This window comes from Biomphalaria glabrata, chromosome 4, assembly GCF_947242115.1.
Source record: "Biomphalaria glabrata chromosome 4, xgBioGlab47.1, whole genome shotgun sequence".
NCBI classification, from domain to species: Eukaryota; Metazoa; Mollusca; class Gastropoda; family Planorbidae; genus Biomphalaria; species Biomphalaria glabrata.
The window spans coordinates 2,353,911-2,369,221 of record NC_074714.1 but is presented as its reverse complement, the minus strand read 5'-3'; the positions used below and the strand labels follow the sequence as shown (position 1 = coordinate 2,369,221).

The 15,311-nt window shown below is 39.0% G+C and overlaps 1 protein-coding gene across 1 annotated transcript; it reads right to left on the bottom strand.

Annotated features, from left to right (window-relative positions):
* Positions 1-460: 460 nt before the first annotated feature.
* Positions 461-15,070, bottom strand: LOC106060358 (metabotropic glutamate receptor 4-like). The gene is made up of 6 exons (XM_056028060.1): positions 14,503-15,070; positions 12,038-12,167; positions 10,383-10,531; positions 4,800-6,350; positions 2,367-2,936; positions 461-691 (listed from the first exon to the last, which is right to left on the bottom strand). The coding sequence occupies exons 1-6, from the start codon at positions 14,740-14,742 to the stop codon at positions 629-631; spliced, it is 2,703 nt and encodes a 900-aa protein (XP_055884035.1). The 5' UTR covers positions 14,743-15,070; the 3' UTR covers positions 461-628.
* Between the last annotated feature and the right edge of the window lie 241 nt (positions 15,071-15,311).

The following is a 15,311-nucleotide window of genomic DNA, read 5'->3' as shown; positions in this document are numbered from 1 at the left end:
TACTAATAACATAAGAGTTAGTACTAATAATATAAGACTTTGTGCTAATAACATAAGACTCAGTGCTAATAACATAAGACTTAGTACTAATAATATGACTTGGTACTAATAAACATAAGACTTAGCACTAATAATATAAGACTTGGTACTAATAAATATAAGACTAAGTACTAATAACATATGACTTAGTACTAATAACATATGACTTAGTACTAATAACATAAGACTTAGTACTAATAAATAATAAGGCTTGTCTTGAAGTCCAAAGATGAATACAGAATACAGTTTTTTTTCCGTGGCTACTCAGCCACCGCGACTCCAGTGAGACATAGAAAAAGAGATAAAAGAAAGTGAAAATCAGTCACGAAAAAGAGAGAGATAGAGAGAAGGAGAGAGAGAGAGAGAAGGAGAGAGACAGAGAGAGAGAGAGAGACCGTATCATAAATACAAAATGCAAACATCAAGTTAAACACTTTATTGTTCATTGTATCTTAATTTATGTTAATTTTTCAGTTTTTAAAAAAAAACATTATCAAATGAATAAAAAACAACAACAACAAAAAGAGAAACGCGACTTCCAACTAAATAGGTCTGCCAAACAAAGTTTTGAACTCAGGTCATTCAACATCTACTTGGGGTCCACGTTCCATGATGTCTCCCTAGAGCTACGAGTGATGGATAAACCAAGTATCTAAACAAAGAAACAAATAATACAGTTATCTTGAGTCAATATATAGATATAGATAGATATAGATAGATAGACAGACAGACAGACAGACGGACAGATAGAGAGATATATAGAGAGTTAGATAGATAGACAGATAGATAGATAGAGTGAGGGATATATATATCGATTTTCGTAGGGACAAGAAGGAAAATGATATTGTTTCTGTAGCTGGAGAGACTATTGAAATTGTGCAAACCTTTAAATACCTTGGTACTATCCTAGACAATAAACTAAATTTTGCTGCAAATACTGATTATATCAGCAAAAAAGGGCAGCAAAGATTACGACTACTAAGAAAACTGTCCTCGTTTAATGTTAGCGAAAAGGCCTTGGCTATGTTTTATCACGCTCAAATCTGCAATATTTTAAGTTTCAATATCACTGCCTGGTATGGCAATCTGAGCATTAAAAATAAAAATAAACTTAATAGAATCCTAAATGCTGCTGGCAAAATCATTGGCAAAAAACAAACCCCATTTGGGCAGTTGTTTAAGACAAACATCTATAAAAAAGCTAACAAGATCCTCGAAATAAAGAATCACCCTTTGTGTCAGGATTTTGTGATTTTACCATCACAAAAGAGATACAAGACACCGATAGCAAAGACAAACAGACACAAACACTCTTTTGTTCCCCTGGCAATCAAATCATTAAATAAGAACAATCTGGTATAAACTTTGTCACATGTAAATTATGAGTGAGTCTGGTGTGAATGTACATTTTGGTTTCTTAGAGTTATAATGTTTTTTGTTTGGTGTAATGCACAAATTGTAAGACAAATTTCCTTACGGATAATAAAGATTATTGTTATTATTATTATTATTATTATTATCATAGTGTAAAATAATAATTATTATATGATGGGAGTAAACTCTACATACTTAGCCATACATGTGAATACTAAAGGATTAATTTCCTTTGTTGATATTTAAAAAAAATAATTAATTACCAGTAATTAATTGACATATCGGTTAATTTTTTTTTGTTATTGATTATGTCTTGTGTAAGCCCAAAGTTTCGACTTGATCCGAGAAGGGAGACAGACAGAGTAAGTTGATATAAGCTTTGTGGGAAAAAAAATGAGTGATTTGAAAGAGGGGAAGATAAAGAGAGGGTGGAGAAAGGGGAGAGGGGGGAGAAATGAGAGAGAGGGGGGAGAGAGGGGGGAGAAATGAGAGAGAGGGGGGGGGGGAGAGAGGAGGGAGAAATGGGAGAGAGGGGGGAGAAATGGGAGAGAGGGGGGGAATAATGGGAGAGAGGGGTAGAAATGGGACAGAGAGGGGGGAGAAATGAGAGAGGGGGGGGGGGGAGAAATGGGAGAGAGGGGTAGAAATGGGAGAGAGAGGGGGGAGAAATGAGAGAGGGGGAGAAATTAGAGAGAGGGGGAGAAATGGGAGAGAGGTGGAGAAATGGGAGAGAGGGGGGAAATGGGAGAGAGGGATAAATGAGAGAGAGGGGGATAAATGGGAGAGAGGGGGGAGAGGGGAGAAATGGGAGAGAAGGGGGAGAAATGGGAGAGAGGGGGAGAAATGGGAGAGAGGGGGAGAAATGGGAGAGAGGGGAGAAATGGGAGAGAGGGGGGAGAAACGAGAGAGAGGGAGAACAATGAGAGAGGGGAGACAATAAAATTAAAACTTACAGACTGCAAGCTAAAATTAATTTTGTGAACATCTCTGATATCAGATGACCCTCCAGTGCTGGGCTTACTCTTCTCCACACGGCTTATCTTTGTCGCATGGACGGCCGTTTGCCCGGGTGCGTTCCCCGACTGTCTGCTGTTCCGGAAGTAGCCAAACCCTCCTGGGCCCGAGTCCTTCCTACGCCGCAGGCACATCTCCAGGAAGGCTGGCGTGAAGTTGAGTATCAGCGCGCTGGTGTGGTTGACTAGGACCACCAGAAGCCGGAAGTAGGTCTTCATCCGGTGGTGTATCGCCGTGAAGTAAGCCGGCATGAAGGCGATCCACATGATCAGTGAGATCACCACGTACATCGATACGAAGCGGTTCCGTTCGAACCCGTAAGGGTCGTTCTGTGACTTGAGGGAGAAGATGGAGCAGAGAAGGAGTAGCACCATTGAAAACAAGAGGAATATAATGGTATGGGGAACCGGAACTTCGCACACCAACTCGACCAGTTTCTCGCTAATAATCGGCTGGAGGCTTACAGCACGCACAGGGTACAGCACACCAATGGTAATAAATGCAGCCATCTGCAAAAAACAAAGAAAGAACAAGTTTACAAAGACAGTTTGTGTGGAAACTCAAACTCAAAATCGGACCCCCCGAAATGGTCCACCTAGAGTCTTCACCAGGATTCGAACACGGAAATTCCGGTTCTAAGTGCTTTACCCCTCAGCCACAGCATCTCCATATATTCATTTAGCGTACACTTATTTTTTTTTAAATAATAGTTATTAAACATATACATACATTCAAAATTAATAGCAAGTTACATTGTAATAAAGAGAAGCTAAAAAAGATTTTTTCTTTATACAAAATCAGATAAATTGGCAACACGAAAAAAAAACAACTTCTTGACCTACTTTGTGTACAAGACTTTTCCTCGCAAATAAAAATTAATATCTCCATTGTCACTTGTCATACAAACTAAACATAGATCTAGCTAGATCTAAGTGTATATCTAGTAGATCTAAGGCTAGATCTAGATCTAGAACTAGATTTAGAATCTTGATTATTAGTATTATTATAGCTTTTATATAGCGCTACTTTCATGATTTTATGTGCTCAGAGCGCTTTTGGTCCAGTCTCATTTGTGGACCAGTTGGGGGGGAGGGGGAGGGGGTACCTAGGAGTTGGTTTTCCGTGCAGCCTTTAGGCGCTCAGTAAACACAACTCAGCTCGAGTCGGGTGTCGAACCTCGAGCCCCCTTCTAGGTAGTCAAGCACAGCCAAGTTCAAGCGCACTTAGCCTCTCGACCACGCTTCCCACAAGTCTACTATATCTAGACTAGAACTCGTATGAATGTACACGTTTAATGTTTAAAATAACTAGACCTAGGCCAATGTTTTGATCAGGAGAAGAAGACCTTATGTCAATGGGTAATGGTGTACTATGCTGTTCGTATCCGATTTATTTTTTAATGTGATTCTATTGTTTACATAATAAATAAATTTGTACCTTTAAGATGTCAGAAGACAGGTTAATAATTAAAATTTTGTTCAAATTATCAATAAATAGATAAATAGATAGATATAGGTTAAATGAGTTTGAGTTTGAGTTTTGAGTTTAGGCACATCGGCACAATTAGGCCATGCCGTGCCCGTAATCCTTTAAGGATCACTCTCCCTTTACATAACAAGGGCTAAATTCTATACAGTTAAATCATTAAAAACAAGGTCTATATAGTTAAATTTAGTTAGAGATAGATAGATAGATAGATAGATAGATAGATAGATAGATAGATAGATAGATAGAGATAGATAGATAGATAGATAGATAGATAGATAGATAGATAGATAGATAGATAGATAGAGATAGAATTATAGATAGATAGATAGATAGATAGATAGATAGATAGATAAATAGATAGATAGATAGATAGATAGATAGATAGAGATAGATAGATAGATAGATAGATAGATAGATAGATAGATAGATAGATAGATAGGTAGAGATAGATAGATAGATAGATAGATAGATAGATAGATAGATAGATAGAGATAGATAGATAGATAGATAGATAGATAGATAGATAGAATTAGATATAGTTAGAGATAGATAGATAGATAGATAGATAGATAGATATAGATAGATAGATAGATAGATAGATAGATAGATAGATAGATAGATAGATAGAGATAGATAGATAGATAGATAGATAGATAGATAGATAGATAGATAGATAGATAGAGATAGAATTAGATATAGTTAGAGATAGATAGATAGATAGATAGATAGATAGATAGATAGATAGATAGATAGATAGATAGATAGATAGATAGAGATAGATAGATAGATAGATAGATAGAGATAGAATTAGATATAGTTAGAGATAGATAGATAGATAGATAGATAGATAGATAGATAGATAGATAGATAGTATAAAAGATTACCTCAATGAACACCAATATGATGGTAAACATCACTAGGTAATTCTTACTGGTATACCTCAACTCGTAGTCCTCAATGACTTTAAAACACTTTCTGTAGACTTCGACGGTCCTCAAAAACATTGCAAGATACAGCACACAAAAGCTGAGTAAAAATAAGGTGTGAGCCGCGTTGCAGTTGAAGGTGGTTGGTCGCATCAGGAAGATGGGCACCGACATGAAGCCCCAGACGATGGCCACCAGCTGAATGATGACCAGCCAGGTCGGACCCTCCTCGTCCTTCTGGAAGTGGCTCAGCCAGAACGTGCCCAGCACGAAGAAGACCAGAAGAATGTCAAAGCCGTTAGTGATGAGCAAGGCTAAGGTCACGGGGTGCAACCAGTCAAAGGTGGTGACCTCGATGGGCTCGCAGACGGAGTATTTGTTGTTCGACAGACCTGGCCAGTAGAGGGGCGGGCATTTCTGGCAGGCCGTGTCGTTGTCTACGACCTTCTCATTGTTCTGGCATTTACGACACAGCCAGCAGCAGCCTTTAAGGATGCTTTTGTACTCGTTGGGTTGGCACGGGATTTTACACAGCGACTCTATTAGCGTCTCATTCTTATCGAACTTTGTGAATGTCAAAGTCAAGTTGTGGAAATTGACTATCCTGCCTTTACGGATGTCGTAGTAGCCTACCTGCTCGACGCTCATGTGGGACGTATACACCTCTGTCTCATTGATGTCCTCCCTTTTGAGGACACGCCTGCGTACTGCCTGGTAGATGCGCAGGATGCTAGTTCGGTCGCCTTTGTTGTCGAAGAAGATCTGACCCGAAGCACCGGTAAAGTTGACCCTCTTGAGATAGCCAATGAACTTGTCAGAGTTTTTGTTAAAACATTCGACCGCAGCCCTCCCTTCCTCGCCAGGGCACAACGTTATCAGGAGGCTGTGCAAGCCATGGGCGTAGATCATCATAGTGTCGTGGATGTCCGGGGTGGAAAGCGTTATTTTCCCCGCTTTCTCTCGCAGCAGAGAGTACGCGCACTCATTATTGTCGCATCCTAGGTCTCTCAAAGCTCTTTTAAACCACGGGTTCGGGGAGTCGCTGTATTTAATACTTGAGAAATAAGTGTCGAACCCTGGGAGTTCCAGAGGCGAAGACGACACGACAAAGTTCCCTTCCATCACGTTGTTAAAGTACATATACTCTAACCATCGGTCCGAGCCCACCCAGATGAGTTTCCCAGCTGCATTCTCCGACCACACCACCTTGATCATATGGGCCACAGCTGTTTCCGAGATCAGGGCCACGACCACCTTGGCAGGCGAGGCTATTAGAGTGTCCAGGTAAATTTTAAAATCACTGTTGTCCGAAACTCTCAACGTGACAGAAACGCACATGCCCATCTTAGCTGCAAATAACTTTAATATTTTCAGAGAGGCTCGGCCAAAATCATCGTCCTGTGCTAGCACAGAAAAGTATAGCCACTTGTTCTCATTCAGAAAGTTGAGAATAGCCAAGACATGGTGGACGTCAGGGGGGATAATTCGGAAAAATGTCGGATGCACATTCTGTAAGAGAAACAAAAAGCGATTGTTTAAAAAGGTCAATAATATTTACTATTACTAATATATGCAGTGCTACTTTTGTTAAACTTGTCAAAAAGAGGTAACTAGGGCATAAAAAAAGAATTTATGTATAGAGTGTATAATTAGTTTCTTATCAATATAATAATCAGTACTAGAAGATGTCAAACGACGAGGATACTTCTACATATATAACGTTAGACTACATTGAAAGGAGAGGCGCGGCGGCTGAGCGGTAAAGCGCTTGGCTTCCGAACCGGGGTCCGGGGGTTCGAATCCTGGTGAAGACTGGGATTTTTAATTTCGGGATCTTCGGGCGCCCCTGAGTCCACCCAGCTCTAATGGGTACCTGACATTAGTTAGGGAAAAGTAAAGGCGGTTGGTCGTTGTGCTGGCCACTTGACACCCTTGTTAATCGTAAGCCACAGAAACAGATGAGACCTTTACATCATCTGCCCTATAGACCTCAAGGTCTGAAAGGGGAACTTTACTTTACATTGAAAGGACTGGCTCTTGGCTAGGATCCTCATTATTGTTATTATTATTATTGCTATCATTATTATTATTATTATTATGGTTATCATTATTATTATTGTTATTATTATTATGGTTATCTCATTATTATTATTGTTATCATTATTATTACTATGTTAGAAATGAACGAGTAGTCGTTCTCTGGCGCTGCCAGGGTCGAGTTTCGCTAAAGAGAAACAAAATTCATCGTAGTCCCTTTAACAGTTTCCACTGAGGAATTTTCTGGTGATGTGGCAGGTCTGCAGCAGTACCGCCCTCTGACAGGCAACGAAGATGTTCCTAGGAATGTTAAGGGCCTTGAAGGTGTCTGTGAGGTCAGTTGTTATTATTCCGTCGGTTGATATAACAATGGGGTATATTGTTATTTTGGACAATTTCCATAGACGCTTAATCTCCAAGCCTAGGTTCCCATATTTTCTTTGTTTTTCTATCTCAGTTATTACTATTATTATTATTATTATTATTATTATAATCCACTGGGAGGATTAAGTCTAGTAAGTCAAGTATCCAGTATAACAGGGATGGGCAACCTATAGAGCATGAACCAAAAGTGGCGCATTGAATTACTACAAGTGGGGCACTAAAGCCCCGAAAAAATAATCAAGGAAAAAAAAAGTATGCCTGTTCGTTAATATAATAATAACCGATTTCTAGAAAAAAAAAAGCTCAACAAGAATTTATTACGACGACGCCTAAATGACCAACAAGATGATAATAGTTATCGGCCCAAAAGCCAAGAACATGAGGATTTTAAGTTGTTGTTTTTTTTAAGCATCGAATTTTCCCGTGCGCATGCTTGTTCCATCTTTTCATTATCTTCAACGAATATGCTCACATCAATGATGTTGCACTGTCGCGTAGTATAGACAAGTGTCTATCTCTTTCTCCTAACTCTGTTTTTTTTTATTTCCTCTACTGGTAGTACAAGTACGGCGCGAGAGTGCCTTGTAGTTTTTGTTTTGAATAGTTTTTGCTACGTCACAAAGTCCGGTGACATCTATTTGTCATGAGGCAGTTCACCCTCTGAATTTGGTTGAAACGGACTTGTTATTCCGTAGGATTTTCGGACCCCCCTGTTAAAGGTGAGTTATTTCGTTTATAGGGTGCCAGTGTTGGAGTTGTATGTACTGAGCTCGAGTCTGTGCTAGTGTGGGCGTCGCCTGCCGTCTCAGAAATATATATCACAGTTTTGTCATTGTCAAATTGGCGATCATCTGAGGTCTAACTTTACTATTACCGAGGTTGGCAGTTTTGTGACGCCAGTCGGTCAGAGTCTGGTGGACTATGAAACCAGGGTGACAAGTTAATAGCAGTAGCAGAGGTGCTTAAATTAATATTGAATAATATCTTTAATTATATATATATATATATATATATATATATATATATATATATATATATATATATATATATATATATATATTATAAATCTAATATATATATATATATATATATATATATATTATAAATCTAATATATATATATTGTCTATTTATCATCCTCGTTGTACATATACATATATCAGTTTCATACAATTAAATTCATTTTTTTTTTGTTGTTATTTTATTCCATCCACCTAGTTCGTTACTCTATGTACGACTGTGTGTGAATGATATTCTTATCAGGCTGAACCTCGGGACCTTAATCGTGTACAGCTATTTAGCTACACATATAATTCCTAAACCTGACATGCGCTTTAAGTCTTTTTTTATAAGAGGAACTGCTGGTTGATGACAAGCCAAGTAAAAATTCACTTTAAATCTAGTTATGTTTATCTTGCCTTGTATATGAAGTTATTTAAAAACAAAACAAAGCAAAAAAAGCAAATCAAAAAAAAAACAACAACTGCTGGCGGTGTTCATATATTACTAGTTGTAAATTTAGAAATATTAAATTATAATTATAAATGCTAGTTAATAAGTGTTCATGAAGTATGTACAGTTTATCACTCTACAATTGATACATCTGCCTCAACTATTAGCTATATATACGATTGTGATCATACATGCTATGTTTAACTGACCGAATACGGCTAAATTGCTACACTTTAGTAGACTGAGGATGATACTTTACTAGACTTAACTGGGTAAACGGTTGTGTGACGCATGCGAATTAGAAAGGGAAAAAATTGACGCACGGAAGCCAAAGTAGCCACCCTTGTTGTATAGCATCTCATGACGCCCCCCCCCCCCTTGTTGTATAGCATCTCATGACGCCCCACTTGTTGTATAGCATCTCATGACGCCCCACTTGTTGTATAGCATCTCATGACGCCCCACTTGTTGTATAGCATCTCATGACGCCCCACTTGTTGTATAGCATCTCAATACGCCCTAATTGTTGTATAGCATCTCATGACGCCTTAATTGTTGTATAGCATCTCATGACGCCCCACTTGTTGTATAGCATCTCATGACGCCCCACTTGTTGTATAGCATCTCATGACGCCCCACTTGTTGTATAGCATCTCATGACGCCCCACTTGTTGTATAGCATCTCATGACGCCCCCGCGTGTTGTATAGCATCTGATGACGCCCCACTTGTTGTATAGCATCTCATGACGCCCCACTTGTTGTATAGCATCTGATGACGCCCCACTTGTTGTATAGCATCTCATGACGCCCCCGCGTGTTGTATAGCATCTCATGACGCCCCACTTGTTGTATAGCACCTCATGACGCCCCCGCGTGTTGTATAGCATCTCAGGACGCTTCCTTTGTTCCTCTCATAACACGTGTCGCTACTGGTTGGACACAGTCATTTCTTGTTTGGACACAGTCATTTCTTGGTTGGACACAGTCATTTCTTGGTTGGACACAGTCATTTCTTGGTTGGACACAGTCATTTCTTGGTTGGACACAGTCATTTCTTGGTTGGACACAGTCATTTCTTTCCTCTCAAAATTAGGATCAAGGTGCAGTTAAACTAGGATCACAATGTCGTACCAGTGTCTTAAATATTGGTCTTCAATGGTGATTGTTGATTAATCAACATTTACCTTGTTGCTAAACCAACATTTACCTTGTTGCTAAACCAACATTTACCTTGCTGCTAAACCAACATTTACCTTGCTGCTAAACCAACATTTACCTTGCTGCTAAACCAACATTTACCTTGCTGCTAAACCAACATTTACCTTGCTGCTAAACCAACATTTACTTTGCTGTTAAACCAACATTTACTTTGCTGTTAAACCAACATTTACCTTGCTTTTAAACCAACATCTACCTTGCTGCTAAACCAACATTTACCTTGCTACTAAACCAACATTTACTTTGTTGTTAAACCAACATTTACCTTGCTGCTAAACCAACATTTACCTTGCTGCTAAACCAACATTTACTTTGCTGTTAAACCAACATTTACCTTTGCTGCTAAACCTACATTTACCTTGCTGCTAAACCAACATTTACCCTGCTGTTAAACCAACATTTACCTTGCTGCTAAACCAACATTTACCCTGCTGTTAAACCAACATTTACCTTGTTGCTAAGATCATCCCCGCCGTCCCAGAAACTGATGAGTGGTATCCCTGCGCCGCCCAGTAATATAGAGACCGGGGTTGTGATGTGGCCAGTGGCAGTTCCGATAACTCCGATCACTTTAAAGGAGTTTAAATAGTTCGCAACAGCTGGAAACAGAAGATTGAAATTAATGTTCAGAAATACACATACTCAGGACAGTAACAGACACTTGACATAGCGTTTTAAGCAAAAAAAAAAATAATTTTAAGATCTTATATTCATGTGTATCAATTAATTTGGATCAGTAAAGTAGTTAAATGTGTAATGCATCTAGACTTACAATAATAAATATGTGCGATTAGAAATATTTTTTTTTTACAAATTGTTTTTGTTTAGCGCAATTTACATGCTTTTTAGCGTTCTCAATACGCCAGGATCCTCTCACTTGTCTGGACCAGTTGGAAAGGGGGAGAACGGGGTATGTAGGTGATCGCTTTTTAAATGTAGCCTATTTTTTTTTTTTTTAAAATGGAGCCCCGGAATTCGAACTTCTTAGGCTTCTCAAGCCAACGCGGTAACCACTCTGCTAGCGATGAGTCTATGAAGTTGGAAGATTGTATGTTTGTGTTCACTACGCCTAAGACGGCAGCTTAATATAAAGGCGACTAATTCAGCTTATACCGCCATTTCAGTCAACTACTATTTCTTTCCCTTGTTTGGTATACCAAACAAAGGGATTTATTACAAATAGTTAATAAACAAATTGGTTCTTTTTTTTTAAATATTTTTTTTTTTATTTCTGTGTTGTCAGATAAAAGAAATAATTGTGAAACAATTTCAGCTTAATTCGAGATTGGATGTCGGAGAAAATGACGTGTACAAAGTTTTGGACAGACAGACAGACAGACAGAGTTGATATAAGCTTTGTAATAATGATGTACGAGTCGCACACTGACACTGTAGTGTTAGTCATATTTTACAACATAGTTCCGCTCTGGCCAATATCCAAAGCATCAACAGCATTTAGAACTATGTTACGCCTGCCATTTAACACCGGCAACTATCAGTGTTATCCATGAGAGTTGCTGGCCCTGTGTGTGAAGCCGAGGACAGTCGCCATAGAAGGCCTGAACACTGACCTGTGACGTCGTAACCTGTGGGCGGCTTGGACCAATAGCTCGTTAACACCTGTAACTGTTGGTCTCAGTTGAACACAGTGCTCTAGGTATGTAAAAACGGGTTCCGACCTTCGGTGGATTATGCGAGAACGAATATACGGCTGTTGGTGCAATGTACTTGTGTACCTCTCTTTTCGTTTTGCCAGTCGTTCTTGTTAAGTTTCCACTTAAAACAATAAAGAGACATGTTTCAGTGATAAGAGAAGTAAGAGATCTTCTGCTCTATGGCCAACGATCAACGAGGGTGTCATGTGGCCAGCACAACGACCAACCGCCTTCAGTTTCCCCAACTGTTGTTAGGTAACTGTTGAGAGTTGTGTGGACTCAAAAGAGTACTACAAATAATGAACTTTAAGATCTCATCTATTACTGAGATTCGAACCTAAATTCAGAAGCTAAACATTTCTGCTAACACAGTTCCGACCATCACAGATAGTTGCAGTAAAAGTAATTATGTGATAAATTTGTGTCGTAAGATTGGTGTATGATACATACTTGTAGGGATATAGTCTCTCTCGTTTGACTGAGGCAGAAATCGTATCGCCTGCAAGACCCCAGCTTGAGGGTTGGTACAGCTGTCCAGAAATGTGAATCCCAGCTTGATCATTGGTAGCAGCTTCGGGTCCTAGAACATAACACACATTAAGCCCTAGAGCAGCGGTTCTCAACCTTTTATGTTCGGCGACCCCTTTTTACAATCCCCCACTCTGCCGTGACCCCCCCCCCCCCGCAAATACACACAGCAATAGAAGAAAAGACAAAAACAATCCATTTTTTCGATGGTCTTTGGCGACCCCTGGCAAATCGTCAATCGACCCCCAAGGGGGTCGCGACCCACAGGTTGAGAACCCCTGCCCTAGAGTTTTGCTTGTGTAACTGAAGTTAACGTGTAACAACTTGCCAGGTCTACAGCAAGCTAGATAAAAACATATGGACCTACACAGTGGTTCTTGTCAATATTTTAAAAATAATATTTTAATTTTACGATACAGACGAAGAGTGTTGAATTGAAGTTTAGATAAGACAACGTTGACCTCTGAACTTGCAGCATTGCTCAGTCGTAATACACATTCGTCACTTTGGAAACATTATTTAAATCTTATGCATATAAGTATAACCAGAATTTGGATATATAACTCATTACTCATTACGTAATCATCTTTTTTGAAGTAAAGCTCACATTCCACCAGATAAGATAAGATACAGCTCTGTCTGTTTGGTAAAAAGTTTAAACATGTATTAATCCCTAACACGCCTTCTCGGATCAAAAGAAATAACTTCTACATTATTGACCAATATAGTTATAAGTGTGGAGTTCTTCCCGTTAGAAAAGCTTAGTTTTATTTTTATATTGTGCTTGTTTTTAAAACTTACTGTGCCCTGTTTCATTCAAGGTGTCCCTAATTTTACCCCCCCCCTTTTTTTTTCTGTTTCCCCCAAGAAGTTACTTCCCGTTTCCTCGTGCAAGTCTCTCATTTCTTAACGTTCACAATGTCAAGGCCATACCCCTTTTCACACACGCACACACACACACACACGCACACCTCTATTCAATTAATCAGATAAACACACTTAGGAATCTGAATTTTACATAATGACCTGCTGTAACTAGGAACATTGATTCCAGAGAATGGACATTAAATAATGACCTGCAACTACTTATTTCAATTAGACAATATTAACATTAAAGAATTGTCTGTAACGCGACAATATATTAATACAGTAGCCTTAAAAATCCCAAATCAGTAACTAGAAACCTTGACATCATAATGGCCAGTAAATAGTATAATTAATTTGAAATTATGTATAAAAATGGCCTGCTATCAGTAGCGTAACAGACTACGACTTGTTACGGGTTACAATTGGTTGGCTTCTGTGTAATAAAAACTAAATCATTGTATTTCTCGGCTGATTCAGGCAGCCCACCGTACGCCTTAATTGTACTGCGGAAGAATGAACACTTGTATGAGAGCATATAGAATAATGATTGGTCACTGTCACAGTGATCAAGAAAGCTATGGACAGTGAAAGTACATGGGTCTCAGCTCAGGAAGAAAAACGTACAATCCGAAAAACGGTCAGCTACTCTACCACCGAAGTAAAAGCCACCTTAACCTGCGCTATCTGTGGACGGGAGTGTCTCTCCAAAATAGGGCTCCACAGCCACATGAGGAAGTGTGCTCTGAGATGAACCATAGTCGTTCTATGACTGAATGAGGCCAATGAAGAATAATGATTATGATAATGGTAATAATAATGGTGATGATAAAGATAATGATAATGATAATGTTGAAAAGGACACGACAATGGGCCAATGTATTAAAAAAATTAAAATCATATATTTATAAATATATCATGTCCTCAGAAGCTGATATTCTTTTGGCCTCAAATGTGTATCCCGCGACCTTTGTGAGTGACCTCCAGCTGTCTCGCTCTGAGGCCGCGTGCAACCAGGTGCTCTCTTCTATGTCAGCTAAGGCAAGTTGGCGCCTAAACTAGTCTTTAAAGCGTTTCCCTGGGGCGCCTCTGTTACGCTACGTCTACCACATTTTAGCTCACAAAAAAAGGTTTGGCATACGTTCGTTCCCCATACAAAATACGTGCCCCTCCCAGCAGACGGCGAAAGAAAATCTTATCTTATCTTTTATAATACAGACGTTACTTCAAAAAAGGTGATAATTACGTCCTACGCCTCATGCACTTAGTCATACATATTAACCATTGACCAAAATTCTTCCTAGTCACTGGTTTTCCTGGCTAGCTCAGGCAATCATCTTAATATTTATCATCCGACTCGAAGACAAGCCTTATTATTATTATTATTATTATTGTTGTTATTATATGTTACTGCTTTATTTTATGTTTGTTTTAATTTCATTGTATTTCCTTGTTTTCACTTACAATGCCATTATTGCTTAACTTTACGATATTGTTTGTCATGACTAACCAGTGGGTCTCACCTTGTTAATATTGTCCACAGCAAAGGCCAGTGCTTCGACAATCTCGATGGCAGTCAATGAGCCACGGTACAGTGAGACCCCACAGATGGCCGTGTCGTTGTACGTCGTCACCGGGAATAAGCCTCCAATGTTCAAATCCCCTTCCCTGGAGTACACCACGTCTAGAAGTCTGTCTCCAAGGATGTAACCACCGGACAAGCCAACGAGAAGAAAGAGCACAGCAGCAACAAGTATCCCCATTGTCTTCAGTAACAACGTTTTAGACTGGATCTAATTTGGGCGTCGAATCAAATTTCGATCTAGAAATCTAGACTAGATGTAGATCTCGATCTAGAATCTAGATATAATAATAACACACTAAGAAAATCGAGGTCGAGTAGTCTGGTGTTCGTTTGCGTTTAACCATTTCAATCGAATTATCATAGTTACCACCTTGGAACATAATCAAATTATGAGATATTACGGGATAGAAACAAGGTTTGAGAAAGATTCGTCTTCTATTGAATATTATAAAACAATGAAATAACTCGAAGATCTATGCCGCTTTTTATAAGCAATGACATTTTTAATAATCACCGCACAAGAAACTCTTTCACTGAACGGTGCTAAATGGTGCATGAAAAGTCCAGAGATTAATAAAGAGTGCATCATTGTGCGTGTTTACGCTGTCCCAACATATTTCGCCACATCCAGCGCAGAAATAACCGTTGTCCGCCGTGGAAATAGTGCAAACTTTAAACTACCTTGGTGCTATTCTAGACAATAAACTAAATTTTACTACCAATACTGATTATATCATCAAAAAAGGG